The 19,486-nt window shown below is 37.2% G+C and overlaps 1 protein-coding gene across 8 annotated transcripts in view; it reads left to right on the top strand.

Moving 5' to 3' along the window:
* The window catches only part of LOC103277646 (uncharacterized), a 111,465-nt gene that overhangs the window by 26,493 nt on the left and 65,486 nt on the right, over positions 1 to 19,486 (top strand). For 7 of the 8 annotated variants that reach the window (XR_001729878.2, XM_062972097.1, XM_062972096.1 and 4 more), the window contains 5 exons: positions 474 to 525; positions 7,495 to 7,595; positions 8,601 to 8,686; positions 11,057 to 11,138; positions 18,908 to 18,993. Coding sequence is in view for 7 of the 8 variants with exons in the window: in XM_062972097.1 (XP_062828167.1) it covers positions 474 to 525; positions 7,495 to 7,595; positions 8,601 to 8,686; positions 11,057 to 11,138; positions 18,908 to 18,993 (407 nt within the window). In the remaining variant the exon portion in view is untranslated. The remainder of the gene's footprint in view (positions 1 to 473; positions 526 to 7,494; positions 7,596 to 8,600; positions 8,687 to 11,056; positions 11,139 to 18,907; positions 18,994 to 19,486) is intronic. The other variant, XM_062972101.1, reaches the window with a different exon arrangement.

Raw genomic sequence — 19,486 nt, forward strand, 5'->3', positions numbered from 1 at the left:
AGAAGCATGTAAGAGGGTTGCCAAGCCTTCAACAATCTATGATCCCACTTCATCACATGCCATTCATGACTGTAAATGTAAATCCCCGGCAGTTATAAATCCATCTTACATTATCATAAGCTTTCAATATGATACTGATTTGCTACATAGCACATCATTTTTGATAGTTGTTGTCGAATATCATTATTTTTTGATATTGTTGTCTGTTTTTCTCCTTTGGGTTTTTAAGATTTTGGTGCTAGATTGTTGTGCAACTGTTTATGCAGCTAATCACTAGAGAAACCACTGCTTTTGTGAGTGAAATCCTTTCTAGTAGAAGCTCCTATGGTTTAAAAATCATATACACTCAGTTTGTATCTGTGTGTTCCAGTTTTGGAGTACACCAAGAAAATTTGTATTCTATATATCCCGTACTTCTGTATATTATTGTTCATAGCATTCTAAAGTACTTGTGTTGCCATTTCATTTTTCAGTCTCCCAGAGTTGGACTCCAGTCAAAACATCTGGTTCAGCCCCAGGCGCCAGGTTAGTTACTCATCTGTCTAGCTTTATGTATAAGTAGTTGTTAACAGAACGTGAACTAAAATGAAGTAGCATGAGCAAATAATAATTTGACCTTGAGCTCGTCTCTTCTGATCATACAATAAACTGCTAATGAAGAGAGAAACAATTTTGAATAAAGCCTAGTTCTCGGGGCCAATTCAAGACCACCATTTACATGTTTACCCCATTCTTATATAAAGGAGGCATGGAGTGAGTGGGGTGTGTCAGGAGTAAAAAAAAGTTGCATGCAGGAGAGTGAAACTGAACACACCTTGTGTGTTATTTCTTTACAGTTGGGTGGTTCCTTTTCTGTTTTATTCTTTGCACCCACAGAGGAAAATAGCTCAGAACAGAGGGACATCAAGACATAAAGTACATAAAGGAGGGAAGAGGTTAGGGCAGAGACTGTATCACCATTTTGAAATAGCAAATAGACCTTCTGGACCAAAATAACACTTGCACACCCATACATTTCCATAGTCAAAGGCTAGCTGTTAGCTGTTCTGTCTGCCATTTTCAATTTCCTTTACGACTTAAATCTAGCTGTGATGAACAGAAATATGTATATTCTCAATTCCATTGGCAGAAGCAATTATGTTGGCAGATATACTGTTTGACTCCCGGTGATGCTATGTTAAGGCATTATGGGAAATTCAAATGACAGAAGAGCTCACAGGTGCCTACTATGAACTACCATGATATAACTACTTGGGGATGCAGTATTATTTTCAGGAAAAATGTAATGACAGTAGGCTCAATCAAATATTTTAGAAAGGCTGAGTCCAGAAACCATAGCTGCATAGCTTGCTCTCTGAACAGCTGTAAGTCTTTGATTGGACCATGGCTAGCAGTACTTTATTTCCCTGGAGTCTTGGCCATCTATTTTAATATCACATTTATTAGATTCCTGGAAACCTGAATTTGCTGTCTTATGATAATGAAGAAGTGCTGGTGGATATTCTTATGCTGTGTGGAAGATGCAGGTGAAGCTTTGCTTTTTGTTTCATTAAAGACCAAAACCTGGTATGGCAGAGCAGTACTAGGATGGCACTACTAGAAACAGGGTTTGAATCCTTGCTCAGTCATGGAATTCCACTGGGTGACCTTGGGCAATTTACACTTCCTCAGCCTCAGGGGTAGGCAATGACAAATCTCACCAGGAAAAATTATTTTTTTTCCAACTTTTATTATAGATCATTTTGAAGAATTCAGAAGTAGCACTTGTTGGCACACCAGCTTTCTTGAGATCTGTTTATAGGTTTTGTCCAATACATTTTTTTCTATCTGTATGAAACATTTTTTTATTATTTCATAGTTATCAGATTTATTTAATTGTATGGCAGTTCTGTAAACTATATCATTTGTTAGAATAACTATCTTGATGCTATGTGTGTTCAGCAGTAGCTAGTACCTCGTATGTCATTGGAGTGATTAATCTGCTCTGTGTTTTAGTCCAGACTTTAAAGGAGCTCTCCAAAGTGAGGAATCTCTTTTTTGGAGAAGATTCAGCCTATTATATAGCACCTTTAAAATTGAGACTAAAACTAGGAACTGAGTCACTGTCCCACTAACATGGAAACCATATTGTTTTAGAATTTTTTGTTTTTAATGTACATTGTAAACCAGTTTGAATTCCATTTGGGAGAAAGGTAGGATATAACTCAAATAAGTATTGCACCTCTAACTCTCAAACACAGATCAACTGTTGTAAGTAGGGGAAAACATCTATGTGTATGGTAGTACACAGATGATCTAGATGTTTTTGACTTTAGCTCTATGAAACTCTCATCTGGGGTAGATATAGCAAAGAATTATACTAGCTGTAGCTTAAAAAATCTGGATAACCAAAAGCTCTCCACTCCCCTGTTAAATCTGCTAAATTAGATTCTTATACCTAATTTATTTTTACCTGCTCCATTGCCTCCACTGATGCCACCATAATTCAAGACCTAAGACCAATTTATTAAAACTTTTTAAATTATTCTTTACTCACTCAAATTATGGAGAAGAGCATTTATTATATTTTTGGAACATACATAAACACCTGAATATGACAAATTGCAGTCAACTCAAGACCATTAGAAAACTCAAGCCACCAGCAGAAAATGCAAGCATGACAAATTAGTAACTATTTTCCCTTCAAATAATTCTGATACATAAGCCAGAGAGACAAAAGAAAATCGCAGCCGTAAAATGTGTTGCAGAAATGTTGCTATAAACTTTATTCTGCCAACAATCTTTGTGTATGCTATTTTGTAAAGAAACATTAGAAAATAATGTGTTCCTTACACATTTGGTCTGATTTGCTTTTTAAAAAAATCCCTAATATTCAATTTGGTTATACTGGGATCTAATCAATAAAAGCTGGGTGGGTTTTTATGCTCCCTGCAGTTTAGCCCATTATAAAATGCCTGAAAGGCTGGGTTTTTTTTTTAATTTGTTTGTTTGTTTGATATGTCAGCTGTCAGCATCTCAGTAAAACTAAAATGGACTGGTTTCATCTTCAGTGAAATCTAAGCCTCTTGGATGAGTGTTGCCCTAAATTTGCAACCACAAATATTGCCCACAGGAGAATTCAGCATGACTGAAGGGGTCAAATATTTCATCAGTCAGTGAAAAGAGCTCAATCTATCAACTCTATGGGTATATTCCAGATTTCAAATTGCCAGTTCGCTCACCCTATCGTGTAGCTTCATTGCTGTTTGATTAACTTTATGCATTCAGTATCAAACAAATACAAAAAAGCCACAATAATCTTCACAATCTTCATATTTGCTATAAACTTGGCAAAATGCTGTTGATTAGCCTAGAATCACACAATCCCAAGGTGGTAACTGAGCCTTTGGTTCTTGGCATTTTCCTGGCAGAGTTCAACTGAACCAATTCTCCAAAGATGTGGCTATATCAACTCCACTGTAAACCCTGCCCCATCATTTGCTTCAATTCCCCACTGCTATCTACCAGAAAATACACAAAAGATTTTGCCATCCTACCCACCACAGCCTTATGCACTTTCACAAATGCTATACAGTATTGCTTAATATTGATACATTTACTAATGGATTATCTGATATCAGAAAATTTCAAGTTCTGTTAATGTGTTAAGTAGCTTACAATAAAAAGTTGTCTTGGCATACGCAGGCATCAAAACAGTATTATGCCTTGCATTCACCATAATTTATTTTGCATTTTTCTGTGACTAAATGACTCTAATAAGCATATTCATTTTAAGGTATTGACTGGTGCTCCTCGAATAAGAAAGAATAGCTATTATTCCTGTTGTGTAATTTTAAGTATGACACAAGTAGGTGCGAATCCCCTTAAACTAGGAGTAGGTAACCTAGTGTGCTTCATATGTATTACAGCTCCCATCAGACCAAACCGTGATGTTCAGTGGTCATTATAGTGCCAAACCGCTGGAGGAAACCACTTTGTCTACTTCTGATCGATTTCATTGTTCCCATTGTTCATTAGAGCAATTCAGGAGTTGGGGTGGGTATGGCAGAGTCGCTTGGTTATTAGGAATTTCTAAGTGGATAGGACCCACATGTTTTGGTGTCTGAGCTAGATCAGCAAAGGAGCACACACACAAACACAAAACTCAAGGTTCATTATACCCAAAACAAGTTACCTGAGATATGCGTGCCTATAAATGCCTCCTCTTCTATCTGGCTGCAGAATAAATTGAATAACTCAAATTCAAAACGATCTTGACAGACTAGAGAGATGGGCCAAAACTAACAAAATGAAGTTCAACAGGGACAAATGCAAGATACTTCACTTCGGCAGAAAAAATGGAAATCAAAGATACAGAATGGGGGACGCCTGGCTTGACAGCAGTGTGTGCGAAAAAGACCTTGGAGTCCTCGTGGACAACAAGTTAAACATGAGCCAACAATGTGATGCGGCAGCTAAAAAAGCCAATGGGATTCTGGCCTGTATCAATAGGGGTATAGCGTCTAGATCCAGGGAAGTTATGCTCCCCCTCTATTCTGCCTTGGTCAGACCACACCTGGAATACTGTGTCCAATTTTGGGCACCACAGTTGAAGGGAGATGTTGACAAGCTGGAAAGCGTCCAGAGGAGGGCGACTAAAATGATTAAGGGTCTGGAGAACAAGCCCTATGAGGAGCGGCTTAAAGAGCTGGGCATGTTTAGCCTGCAGAAGAGAAGGCTGAGAGGAGACATGATAGCCATGTACAAATATGTGAAGGGAAGTCATAGGGAAGAGGGAGCAAGCTTGTTTTCTGCTGCCCTGCAGACTAGGACACGGAACAATGGCTTCAAACTACAGGAAAGGAGATTCCACCTGAACATCAGGAAGAACTTCCTCACAGTGAGGGCTGTTCGACAGTGGAACTCTCTCCCCGGGGCCGTGGTGGAGGCTCCTTCCTTGGAGGCTTTTAAGCAGAGGCTGGATGGCCATCTGTCGGGGGTGCTTTGAATGCGATTTCCTGCTTCTTAGCTGGGGGTTGGACTAGATGGCCCATGTGGTCTCTTCCAACTCTACTATTCTATGATTCTATGATTCTATGATTCTATGAACTGTAATATCTTCATCCTTCCATTTCATTAGATTTCCCAGAATAATCACTCTGCCTAAAGATGAGATCAACTTTTTAACATAGGTAACATTCAGCAACAAAGTTGGTTCTTATTGGGCAGGATAACAGAGAATAGAATTGTTACTTTTCAACTATAGCTCCCATAATCTCTAGTGTCCATGCTTGCCATGGTACTCTGGGTGCTATAACCCTAAAACTTTTCAAACCTTTCTATGAGAGAGGAAGAGAGAAGCCAGGACTATGGCCAGAATGAGAAAAGCAAACATTGAGTTTCTCCAGAGGAAAATGTTAATTATGAAGCAAAGGCCTGAGCATAAACTGGGGAGAAAAGGATTGAACATAAACTGTCCCGTGGGATGGGTCAGTTCAGAAATCAAGAGTGCCGTCAATTACTTAAAGTCCACAACCTCCCCTCTGACATCACTTAATTTTTAAAAAGACTGCTGTTTCTCGTTTTCCAGCACCCAGGGAGGTACTTGATACTGCTGTTGTGGCCTTGAGAGTTAATTCAAATAATCTGGACAGCAAGGAACATCAAGTGGCAGGTATACCTGACCCTTGTAGACCTGCTGCTAGAGTAGATTACAATAGTGGCTTTTTCTAGCAGTTCTTTCAACAAAAAACACTTGCCATTGCTGAACAGATGTCAACTTCACTGCTTCGTGGTACAGCAGCTAAGTGACTGAGGTGTGAATCAGAAAAAAGCCCCTGGCTTGACCCTCTCTTTTGCCATGTACTCACTTATGTAGGCAAGCCTCTCTTCAGTCTTCACATCAGCAATACTGGATGAGTTGATGTAAGGATTACAGAAGAGGTCATGCAGCAAAGGCTGCAGCTGTCGACAGGCTTCTCTGGTAGTAAGTCCTAGTTGAGAGATGGGAAAGTTAAGAGAAAAATGATGGTGTATTTAGTTAATCATTGATAAGTGCTTTAAAAATCTAATTCAATTGCATTATATTAGAGGGCACAAAATATAATATTACATTTATTCTAATTTCTTCTTTAAAATAAAATTAAAATTAAATCATTGTATTAAAAGCCTTATGAGGATAGGCTGAAAAATACCACCCACTAATATATGCAAACACACACATGCATACAACTGCTTTTCCCTACTTTGAGCTTGAGAAAAAAAGAAATAAGTGCATGAATATTTGAGAACCAAATAACTACCTGCTGCTAAGAGAGTGGAGGAAGCAGTGAATCTGTGATTGTTATTAAAATGTAGGGAAGTGATGTCATATGGATACTCAAATAATGGTTTTCTGTAATCTTACAACAGATCTGGTGATTGGAGCAGCTTTGCCTAGTCTTGTTTGCTATGATAGGGGGCATAGGTGCTGCATGGTCCACATTCCTTGATAGTCTCCAATGATGGAAAGAAATGTTACCATCAAATGTCTTGATGGTAACATTTCTTTCTATCATCGGAGAATATCAACGGTCTTGGGGCCCCGGTGGCGCAATGGCTTAAACCCTTGTGCTCGTGGGATTGCTGATCAAAAGGTCAAAGGTTCGAATTAGGGAAGCAGGGAGTAGGGTAAGCTCCCATCTGTCAGCTCCAGCTTCCCATGTGGGGACATGAGAGAAGCCTTCCACAGGATGGTAAAACATCCAGGCATCCCTTGGGCAATGTCCTTGCAGACAGACAATTCTCTCACACTAGAATCGACTTGCAGTTTCTCAAGTTGTTCCTGACACGAAAAAAAAATATCAAATGTCATTATTGTTGTTATTGTCTTTACATGCCTTCAAGTTAACTCCGACTTATGGTGGCTCTATAAGAAGTTTTTATGGCAACCTTTATGAGATTTGCTGTTGCTTTCCTCTAAGCTTGAGAGAGTGACTTTGCCTAGGGGACGGCAAGGTGAGGATTCAAATCCTGGTTTCTGTGGCACTCAAATCATTCCACCACATGGCTTTATAAAGTTCTTAAGAGGAAAAAGTTGTGGCTAAACAGTGCCTAATCTGATGTAGTTCTTTTAGGAAAATGTTGAGAGCTCCCATGAATCAGAATAATTAAATCCCCTCCTCTGTTCATATTTCCCTCTTTCTTGTTTTCACTTCTCTTGTCAGTTATGAGTGCCTGAAGCACAGTCAAAGGTCACATCATTTCGTTCCCAGGTGTTCTGAGTACTTTAATATTGTTCAGATTGTTTCCTAAATTCAGAACTTTCAAAATCCCATAAGAGTAATTTAAAATGGTCAAAAGTTTTCCTTCTGGAAATGGATTGAATTATCTATCCAACCTTTGTCCACATGACCCCATGGTTTATTCCCTATTGTTTACCATATCTCTGTTCCTATTCTTTTGATGCCAATTAAATTTTTGTTTGAATGAGTTATATGACACACTATGCATTTCAAATGATGCTTAATTTTTCAGGTCAGGCCATGCTTTTGCATCCATTGGAGAAATCATCTATATGTTTGGAGGTTGCTCCAACGAAGATGACTATTGTACAGATGTGTTTGCACTGGACACAGGTGTTATTTATTGTTACAGATCATTTACAATGGCCCATGAATTACTGTTGCTTTTAGCAAGAGATTTGGGACTGGTGTTGTGTTTGTTTGGCAGCTGAAAAATAAATATGTAAAAGGAAGACTGTAAGAGAATTCAAAAGTATCCTGATAAATTAGAGACCTGGACAGGAGTCAGTAAAATGGAATTCAATAGGGACAAATGCAAAATTCTACATTTAGGACACAAAAATCCAAATGCACAATAAAGAATAGTGAAAACATTATTCAGCAGTTCTACATGTGAAAAGAATCTTGGTATTGTTGATAATAACACCGTTGAATATGAGCCAGCAATTCACAGAGCATGCAATGCTCTAGCAAAGAAGGCAAAAGTTATGTTAACCTGCATTCATGAAAGCATACTTTCCAATTTGAGGGAAGTCATATTGTCACTACATCATTTGCTGGTCAGACTTCATTTGGTGTAGCCAATCCAGTTCTGAAGATAAGGCGAGATAAGGCAGGAAATAAATAAATAAATAAATATAATAATTATATAATAATAAACAAGTCAGAGAGAGTCCAGAGAAGGGCAACAAGGATGATGAGAGAAAGGCAGAAGGAACTGGGCATGTTCAGTTTGGTGAAGAGATGACTAAGGGGTGAAATCATTGCACTCTTTAAATAACCCTAGGGATGTCACAAAGAAGAGGCTGTAAGTTTGATCTAAATAAGATTGTGCCAATTGTCAGTATTGACTAGTGCTGTTGATTATTTTACCTATACTCTTCCCCAAACCTGTACCTTGTTACTCCACTGCTCATGTCGTGAAATTCAAGTTCCTGCAGTTCAAACTAACTGCAAAATAGTTTAGTTTGTGGGTGTATATTATTACTGTTTTAAAACCTTCTGCATTTATAAGATTCCTTGCCAAAATGTATGAAAAAATCTGCATTCACAGATTGTGAAAAATAACAGAAAATGTAAAATGTATGTCTGTTGTTTCCCACCCCCTTGTTGTCTAAGCATCTTTATCATGGCAAAAGTGTGAAGTCAAGGGAGAAAAGCCAGTTGGAAGGTCATATCATACATTTACAGCGCACCATGATAAGGTAAAAAAAAATCCTGCAATTTTTTTAAATGACATTGCTTTCCCTTTTATTTTGTTTGAAAGGAGAATGTTACTTGCAGAAACAGAATTTGGTAAAATATCAATTGCAGGAATGGGCAAACTTTGGGCTTGTAGGATCTTAACAAAGCTTTTCTACAGTGAGACACAGAAGAATTACACTTTGAAGTAAAAGAATTCTGAGCTGAGGAATCATTTTGATGGCTGAATCAGAACAAAGTCCACAGTCTTCAAGTTGCCTATTGACTTATGGGAACCCCATGAGTTTCATAGGCAAAGGAATATAGGTTGGTCATCCCTTATACCAGTTCTTCTCAACCTAGAGTCACCAGATGTTTTTGGCCTTCAACTCCCAGAAATCCTAACAGCTGGTAAACTGGCTGGGATTTCTGGGAGTTCTAGGCCAAAAACATCTGGGGCCCCCAGGTTGAAAACCACTGCCTTATACCAAATTCTGAAACCCAAAATCCTCTTAAATCTGAGATTGCCAACATGGGTAGATGATTCTGGTGAGTCTACATTGCCTGCTAAATTCAAGGCCCATGAAGACCAAGAGCTTGCATGGAGCTCCCTGGCTGTCTAGAAGCAATGACACAGGAATGATTTTATTGCCTTCCCCTGTGTCGATGAGTGCAAGGATTTCTGTATTTGAAAATAAGAATAAGGATTTGACAAATAAAAATCTTATATTGCTCATGTTAGACTCAAAATAGTCAGAACTTGGAAAAAATCTAGAGATTTATCAATAAAGAATTGGTTAAACATGGTATGGCTGATAGCCCTATCAGAAAAGTTAAACTATAATTTAAGATTAGCAAATGGAAAAATAAAGATCTATCTGATAACACACGGAAGCTATTTATTAGCTTCAGGTACAAAAGCAATGGCAAATTTCAACCCCTAAACATCCAAGAAAGACTGTGGATGAACAATCAGAAAATATATTACAATAATTATATATAATAGATGAAATAGAATAAGTAGAAGTAATAGACAGATGTATTTTTATGACACTATGTGAATGATGAGAGGGGTTGGGGATCTATAGCATTAGAAATAGATAGTGTGACAAGACAATTGTATTATGTTTAAACAAATTTTTTTTAAAGATGAATGAAAGGAAAGGGTCATGTTAGGAGTGTCTCATCAGTACAGCAGACTGGTTTGAAGCAGAGCTGATCCCATTTCCAAGCCGCCCGGGATACTCTGGAACATCCAGGAAACTCAAGAGTATCCCTTGACTTTGTCAAAATAGGGCAAAATTGGTTTAATCCTGTATAATATGCGATACTCACTAGAAGTTGGCAACCATTGTGGGAACAGCCAGAAGTGAATTTGGAGTGAGTCTGTGTTTTCTTGCTATGTACACTCAACCATAGTGAAATCTTTGTTTTCTGATGATTCGTGGACATAACCTTGTTTATTCGTAAATTTAAAATATTACAAAGTAACACTGTTATTCCAGCAGTTTAATTTTGTCTTAACTGATTGTGTCTGAGGATGAGCCTTTAGTAGTGTGATGTGTTATTTTTACTTCTTGGGTCCTAGGGCTGGAAAAAAGGCAGGAAATATAAGTAAAATAAGATAAAATGTGAACTAGTCTAGTGACGTCTCCTTTCTCCATCAGAAGAGAAAAGGCTTCACTGTTTCGTTTAAAAGTGGGATTTCAGGAATGATGAGAAGACTGCAATTCAGGAATTGGGGAAGAGTGTTGATGTATTTTACCTCCTTTCTTTTTTGGTATTTGCTGCTTTATTCAGTTATACAGAGGCATTTTACAGTGTCATTGAGACCAAGTGTTCAGAAGCCCCTTTATTCATTTGCCAGTCCATACCTATCACTTGTAGTCTTTTACAATGTGATGTAAAGAGATAGGGAGAAAAGTTGGCTGCCTTCCAAGTCAGAACATTTTAGCAGATTGTTAATTAGCAGAACCTGGGCATTTCCAAGGCAACCAGAAATAATGGTCCACATGTGTCCCCAGAGGTTTAGGTAAGGCTTGCAGGGCAAGGCAAAGGATTACAAAAGAGCCCCAGACATCAACAATTGGAGCCAATCAAGGTATCCCTCGGGTCCCTTGTTTTGTAGGATGAAAGGAGTGTTGAGCAATCCATCTTTCAAATTGGCAAAAGAATTCAGATTAGCAGATAACTACTTTTCCAGAAAAAAAGTTTACAAATTACCATCACGCCGACAGTTACAGCCAACCTTTATATGAAAATGAAAGGAAACAAGAATAGCTAGAAGTTTAGGATATTAACGTCTTGTCAAAACAAAGAAAGACAACACAGAAGGAAGTTTTGGGTGTCAAAAGTATTACTACTTCCACATCTGCTCTTGTTGTTTGTTTTAGGACATTTATCTGTTTGGAGGAACTTCAGAGTCCAAAGAGGGTCGCAAAATCCAAAGAAATGATATTATGAAATTAAGTTTAGGTGAGTAGGAGAAATCTAGGAACAGCATCTATTTGCAAATGATTACTTCCATGCAAGTTATTTTGCTATTATACTTTTAAAGTGTGTTGAAAAGTTTTAAAATATGAAAAGTTATTTTAGTTTCTGCTTCTTGGCTGTTGGTGGCTTTTCATTATGCTACTTTCTTTCCTTTGAATCTTTTGTATTTTTTATTTAAAATATGTAGTAAAAAAAAACCAGTGGAATCTGATGCACATTTTACATTTCAACTGATGTTTTGTTTGGCTTTTAACCTTTTATGTCAAACAGAGATTATATTGTACTACTTTTGTTGGACAGTAAACAGACAAATAAACACTGTTTTTCAGGGGGGCAGCCATGTTAGTTTATTGCAGCAAAATAACAAAGAATTCAAGATTCATATATTTCTTATAGCATGAACTTTGATGGACTCACAGTTTAATTCTTTAAACAGATAATGCTGTTTTGAAAGAAATGCAATATATATGCCGAAAATAAAATATAGACAATGAGATGAGGGCAAATTTAACTTTAAAAATTATACTTTAAATTAAATTTAACTTTAAACTAGGACTTCAAATACATAGAGACATCTTCTAGTGCTAGTAATAAAATGATATTGTGGAGCAGTTAGGTTCCACCATGATAGATATCCATGATTGTGACAAAATAAAAACATTGGTGGCATCCTGAGTTTATAGCATATATCAACACTTGCTGTGTCAAATTTTTTAGCCAAAGGGGAGCTCATTTATCAGCAGGGGGATTGGTTGCCTCCAGTAGCCATGTTTAAGGCTATTCTGATGTCTACAACCAATAAAGTTGTGGCTTGCTTATTTCCAAACTCAAACAATGTATGTGTTTTCCCTTATGGCGCAAGGCTTGGTCACTCTTGGACTCACAACCATTATTTATTATTTATTTACAGCATTTATATTCTGCCCTTCTCACCCCGAAGGGGACTCAGGGCGGATCACATTACACATATAGGCAAACATTCAGTGCCCTTCATTCAGAACCATGTTCCTAGAATGTCCATTAGTGAAGTTGGAATATTTTTGGAATTCACATTTCTTCCTTCATGTAACAAATTTCTTTAAAATGAAGCTATGAATGCCAGAAAACCGTAGGTTTACATGCACTGTGTGGAAATAGCTTTGGCTCTAGATTTGGCTATAGAAACAAGCACACTAGAGATGTGTTCGGGAGTTGGGAAATCTGTGTGAAATTGAAATGTATAACTACAGCTTTAAAAAGCTTTTTAAAAAGTATGACTAAGGCCAAAAACTCTATTAGGTAGGTGGGTCAATATACATCCTCAAGAATCATGCCTACAAGGAAAATGAATGCTTGTTTATCTTATTCAAATACCTAAGAAACCATACATTTTTCTCTTCACCTGCAAGTTTGCAAGACATCATTTTCCGATCTCATTTAGAGTTTTTTCATATACAGTACGGGAAAAAAGTTCTGATCAAATTGTAGTCTCTCAAAACTATGATATTTGATGCCTTATCACATGGATCTTTAAAAATTAAAATGCTCAATTAACTTTTTGAGGCCTTCGAATTAAGCAGACAATCCTTCTCTTTATGTGATTTGATCCTCCGTTTTTGCCCAAAAGGATTTGCCCTTGAGTTGAAAAAGAACGCAACACTCCTTGTCCCATGTGTACACTAAATTGAACAATGCCTGCAAGGATTAATGGTTCCCTGATATTTCTCAACATTTCAAGCCAGAGAAATTTAGTGAGTTTTCTTCTCATCCCTAATGAGTCCCTATGGTTGTCCGTTTATCTATTTGATATGTGAAGATCTGCATTTAACTCTGGTTAGATCTACTACAGTTTAAAGGTTATAAAAATCTTTTCCATGAAAACGCCACAATTGCTAATTCATTACATTGCAACCCTTTGAGCTAAGTTGTTAAGATAATATTATGTATTAAATGATTTGTGGTTGTAAACGTTTAATCAGTTCTTGTCTCAACTTGAGTGAAATAATATCTGTAGATAATAAGTTTTAATTTCCTAAGATTGCTAGATTTTTCTGTTTTATTAAAGATAAAGAAAACATTACCAATTTATTAATAACCATGAATTTCAAGTCAGTAGATAACCAAACAATTTATCTAATTTATGAATCAGCTGCATATTAGACTTTACAGAACATTTACAGACTTTATAGGGCTGAGCTGTAGCACAACTGTTTAGTAGCCAGCAGCAATAAATCACCACTGACTGAGAGATCATGAGAAGCCTGGGTCGGGTTAAGCTCCCGACCATTAATAGCTGTTGACCTAAGCATCCTGAAAGACAGTTGCATCTGTCAAGTAGGAAATTTAGGTACCGCTTTATGCAGGGAGGCTAATTTAACTAATTTACAACACCATAAAATTGCCAGCAGTATGCGGAAAGGAATGAGGAAGTAATACTCAATGTCACAAGTGGATGGTGAAGTGGCAGCTCCCCCTGTGGCTGGAATCAAGCATACCCTCATGAAGCCAGAAGCTGGAAAATGTTAATTACCTCTGTGTGTGTCTATATGTCATATGTGTAATAGCATTGAATGTTTGCCATGTATATGTGTATTGTAATCCACCCTGAGTCCCCTTCGGGGTGAGAAGGGCAGAATATACTGTACATTAATAATAAATAAATATACATATTTGGAAAGCATAGGAAGGATGAACACCATTGTGGTGTTTGTTTTGCTGTCTATGGCCTGTTCAGAATATTTTACCTCACTTTCTTTCCCTGTGGTAATTGGATTTTGAGGGGGGGGGGGGGAATTGGCTTGATGAAGAAACAAGGATTGGTAATAAAGCTTAAATAGAGACACCATTTCCTCATGATAACTCTTTCAGGAGTGAATTTCCTTTCCTATGGGTAGATTTCTCTCACTTCCTGTTGTCTCACATTAATTCCTAACTAGGAGTCATTGTTAAGTAGGATGTTTGTAACTCGGGGACTAACTGTACTTAGATTATATTATCTACTGACATGTTTAGGTTGAGGCTCTGTTAAAACATCGTATGTTCTGGGTGATGAAAGGAGTTTCAAATAGCATGAAGAGAAGTTAGCAGGAGCCTATATCCATCTTCTGTCACCATATTTTTATTTTATTTGTCTAGTACCTTGAATCCGGGGCCACAGAATCTTCTTTGGGTGACATCATAACATTGAATTTGCATCTTTTAAGTGCTGCACTAGATAACAGTAATGGACAATGTTATCTTGCTAGTGAAAGACATGAATGCTGACAATTTCAGAACTTAAATCAATTCTTTTTGAAACCTCCTTGATTAAATTGAGGTTTCTGGAGTAGGGATGACATTCACTATATATGAATAACATTATTGTTAATGCCTAATCAGGAGTTTCTTGTTTATTCAGTTGCTTGGATATATCACTTCTATATATCCAAAGATCTCCCCACATACACACTCTGGGGCAGGGAGGAGGGTAAAAAAGTGCTTTGGATTTACTTTCCCAAAGCTGCAAAACATACATATCTTCTGAAAATCCTTAGAACTCAAAGGAGTTCAGGAATGAGGTTTGTGTGAAATTCCTTATGACATTATTATTATTATTATTATTATTATTATTATTATTATTATTTCGTACTTGTCCCTTCTCGTAACTCGAGGTGGGTTACAGAATAATTAAAACTCATACACATTGTAAAAATACCACAAACACACATATTAAAATGCATTTTATAAAAGATACATATTAAAACATATTTCTATAAAATAATATAGAAAAATGTGCATATATAAAGAGGTGGTAAAGGAGGGCAGCAGGTGAAAAGAGAAGACAGAATTAAAATCTGAAAACAGGATAACTGAGCAGGATTTTGCTTATTTCAAACAATGGTCCAGAATAGCATTTGTATATTGGCTTTCTGATTAGATATTGCTAGGAAGATTATGAAGAGTCTTCCTCATATTTTATGAAAATCTGTGTTTAGTAGAAATCTCTTGTATGGGAAAGAATCATAATGTGTGGAGCCAATGTTACTGACCTGTTGTTGGAATCATAGAATTGTAAGAGACCACCAGGGCCATCTAGTCCAACCTCCTGGCATGCAGGAATACATAGTCAAAGCAATCCCGAAGAAATGGTCATCTAGCCATTAAAAAAAGGAGACTCCACCATACTCTAAGGCTGCATATTCCACTATCAAACAGCACCTACTATCAGGAGAGTTTTCCTAAGAAGGCATCTCTTCCTAATATTTAGGTGAAATTTATTTTCCTTCCATTTGAATCCATTGTTCCATGTCTTAGCTTCTGGAGCAGTAGAAAACATGGTTACTCCCTCCTCAATATACGTAAGTTTTATTTTATTTTAACCTTACAAGAGCATGTTGAGTATTTTTCACATGTTTTCTTCCACATAATTTGCATTGGCTATACTGCACTCTGCTTGATATAGAAACCAAATATTCCCAGATGTAGCTACCTACATTTCTAGGTCCAGTAGCCCAAGAAAGTTAAAAAGAGAAGTGATATGAAGCTGTGTTGAGAACAAAAAATCTGTATAACCTTGCTTGCGAACTTTTATACTCTTTGTCTCTGATTCCCTCAATACTAACATCACTCACCAGAGGTGGAGATACCCATGTTCTCCAAGTGTCCTTGTATTTTACCCACATATGTACTTTGTTTTGTGAATATTTCCATGCCTTTGCAGTTCTGGCACAGTCTCTTTTGAAATCTAACTTTCTTTAACCATGTGGATGTCTTATCTGTTTGGCATATTCCAGCAGTTACATATCCTATAAACTCAAAGTTATCTATGCCCTTTCCTGACTGTTGTTTGCAACAATGTTATGGTTTCTTAAAAACAAACAAACAAACAAAAGAGTTAGGTGAAGACACTCTCAATTTCCTTATCATTGTAGCTTTCCTCCTGCACCCTACAGAACAAAGCTTTTACTGTGTGAGCATGCCTCTGAGCTCTTTTTTTACTTGGTTTTTTATTAATCACAGATAAGGTTTTAACCTAAATAACTTCCTTTCTTGTTCTTTTTGTGGCCTTGCCCTCACAATAGATACCACAAAAACACTAAAAAAAATCTACACAGTTCTTTTTCATTGTAAACTCTTCTCCAGCTTTTATTTCAGATTTGCTATATGACCATAACATCAAATATTATAGATCAAAAGTCTGGAGTCTTTTTGTATATCTTCACAAGTCTTTTTGACTTTTTTCAGGACAACATTTGATTGTTCAACAATATTATTAAACACTTTCTCTATCAGGTTTAGAATGATGCAAATGTTTTTATTAAATCCCCTGGATGTGTCTTAATAAAACTGAAATATATAAAGAGGGCAGTATCCTCAAGTCAATGGTCTCTCAGAGCATTTCAATACAATTCTCTAATAGATACTGAGAATATTTGGAAAGGAGAAATCCCATGAGTACAAGCTCATAGGCTTCTGTAGATTTTTCATTAGCTATTAAAGATTTTGCTGCCTGAGGTGGAGCAGTACATGCCAAACCCCAAGACTGATTTGCTAATTTTGGCATGAGAAAGAAAAAAGTGCCTTTTCTTAGGAGTTAGCCAGAATCAGCCACCTCACTCTTTCTAATCATAAGACTAATTTTGACTTTCTCTGTTCAGTCCTCAAGAGTTTAAATCTTACTTTTATTTCTTACATTATAAGCTTTTCTGTAAATCCTCCAGTATGACTGTATAGTAGACTTTTGGAGGACCTAGAGATTTCTATATATAATACATTTCTATACATTTGTAGGTCCTGCAGTGCCATTCTGTGGTCAATTTCCAGCAGAAGTTGATGACAGTGGCACTGAACGACCTAGAAATTCCTAGATTGGTGTTCTCTCAGATAAAATATAATCTTGTTCAAGGTTTTGTGGAGTTTCTGAGTCCCTAACCCCAATGAAGGTCAAGGACTGACTGTATACGAATTAAAGGACTGGACTAGGATGACCTTAGTTCAAACCTCGATTCATCCATGAAGTAGATTTGCTACCTCATCAGATGGGCAAAATTGCCCATCCCTCTTCCCTTGTGGCATGGAGCTTGCCAGCATCCATTTCACAATGTAGATCTACTTTCAGTGGGGCTCCAGGGTGCAAGTGAAGAGAGAGTGTCGTAAGGCAACATGGGAAGCCTCCCATCATGGCAGCAACATGGGAGGCTTCCCATGTTGCATAGGCAACAACAGGGAGAAGCTGGGCATCAGATGCTTCCCCCATAGGATGAGGTCAGGGGAAAGCCAGGTAATGTGGGATGTGGGGCAACAGGTTCCTCACGCCTCCCACACTGCGTGGTGAAACCCGATCTTAATGTCATGACGTCCTTGGTGATCTTAAATTAGTTGCTCTCTCAGGTCAATTTACATCATAGGATATATGCAGGAAGAGAAATAGAAATAGATTTCTTATGCTGAGAAAAATACATTATCTATGCACATGTTAAGTTATTACATAAGTTAAGTTATAACATAAATAAAGTTATTATTTATTTACCACATTCATACCCCGCCCTTCTCACCTCATAGGGGACTCAGAGTGGCTCACATATATAGGCAACAATTTGATGCCAAAAGCATGCATCCAATAAAATAAACATATACGTTAAAAACAACCATTAAAACATATCAACATTAAAAACATTAATTTAGAATCACACAATCCAATACCATAATCTGAAGTCATTCCATTTGTCTTTGCACTATTCCGAGTTTACATATTGCACTGGTAAATGACTAGCCGAAAGCTTGGTCCCACAACCATGTTTTTAACCTTTTCCTGAAGGTCAGGAGGGAGGGGGCTGATCTAATTTCATTAGGGAGGGAGTTCCACAGCCTATTACATAAGTAAATAAATAAATGTACTTAGAGGATAACGCCTTGAAGACTATTTGCTTTCTGGCATAAAGATCAACTCAAAATAGGTAGAACTCTTTGGCACATAAGGATTTTTTTTCCTGGGAATAGCATGTGACCCATCAATAAAATCATAGGCTGTCCATAGTAAAAAAAAAAATCCCTATTCCTCATCTAAATAGGCAGCATCTCATGTCAGTCTTCTCCAATCTGGTGTCTTCCCATTACATTGAACTACAGCAATGGACACAATCAGTGCTGGCTGAGGATGAATGGAATTTTAATGGAATACATCTTGGGGATATCAGATTGAGGGAGGCTGCCTTATATTAAAGAATTAAAATTATCTGACACTTAGTGTTTCCTAATCATAGCACTTCTATAGCATATTGAGGGAAATGAAAATTGAAAGTCATTTTATGCCAACCTCAGATTTGTTGTTGGCATTTTCTTTGGCATAATAAATGTACTTTCTTTCATCTTCTATCCCTGCACTTTTCCCTCTTCGCATTTTCCTTTTAGTTTCACATAAATCTGCTTTATTACAATAGCACTCTTGTGCATTTGGTTTGAAGTTATAGTGATTTTAAACCCAGTAACTAAGGAGTGTAATATAAAAAGCACTCTTTCCTTCTCTTCCCTCCCCCTTTCTTTTTCTTAGAAGTACAAATGGAGGATTACCTCAGTGTAATTGTTTTCACAGCTTTCTTCTGCTTTCATGACTACTGTTATTTCTCTGGCATGTCCAACAAAAGGTCTCAGGCTTTCAGTAGTTTCTCACAAAATATTTATAGTACTAAGACCATTTCTGACATAATCCACTGGAAATCCACTCATTGTTTAGATTGCTGACAGTGAGTTGGCTTCATTATTTATTACTTTTTTATTTCGTTTGTGTCACACAGCACGGATGAAATGGAAGATGCCACTTTATGTAGGGATCCCTCCTGCTTGCAGACAGAACCATGTTGCTTTTATTCTCCACAGCCATGTAAGTGAAAATTATTTTAAAGCCAGAAACTTGTCATTCCCTGAATTTTACAGCCTCTCATGGAGTGTCATTGTCTAATTTCTTTCAAAAAACTGAGCAAAAAAACCCCCACCCTGAACACATCTAACCAGTAGATCAGCTAATAATACTAAAGCTTAACAACATGTAAAGTTGATAATGGTGCTTAGATCTTTTCCACAGAAAGAAACATGATGTCCTATGGAAATTGGTTGGGGGCTTGTCTATACTGGCTCCAAACAGCGAGTTTGATCCAAAGTCAAATTTGCATGTCCAGACAACATCTGAGATTTCCAGTCCAAAACCATTTAACACAATTTTACCCCACATTAGAAGTCAGGCAATGCTCTGGGGTCTCAGTGAAACAAAACACCAGAGCATCCCTGGACTTCAGTGTTAGTATGTTTTGCTAAAGATGAAGGTAAAGGTTTCCCCTGATTTATTTATTTCGTATCAAAAGCATTGCATAACAAAT

The sequence above is a fragment of the Anolis carolinensis genome, chromosome 2 (genome assembly GCF_035594765.1).
Source record: "Anolis carolinensis isolate JA03-04 chromosome 2, rAnoCar3.1.pri, whole genome shotgun sequence".
In the NCBI taxonomy this organism is placed as follows: domain Eukaryota; kingdom Metazoa; phylum Chordata; class Lepidosauria; order Squamata; family Dactyloidae; genus Anolis; species Anolis carolinensis.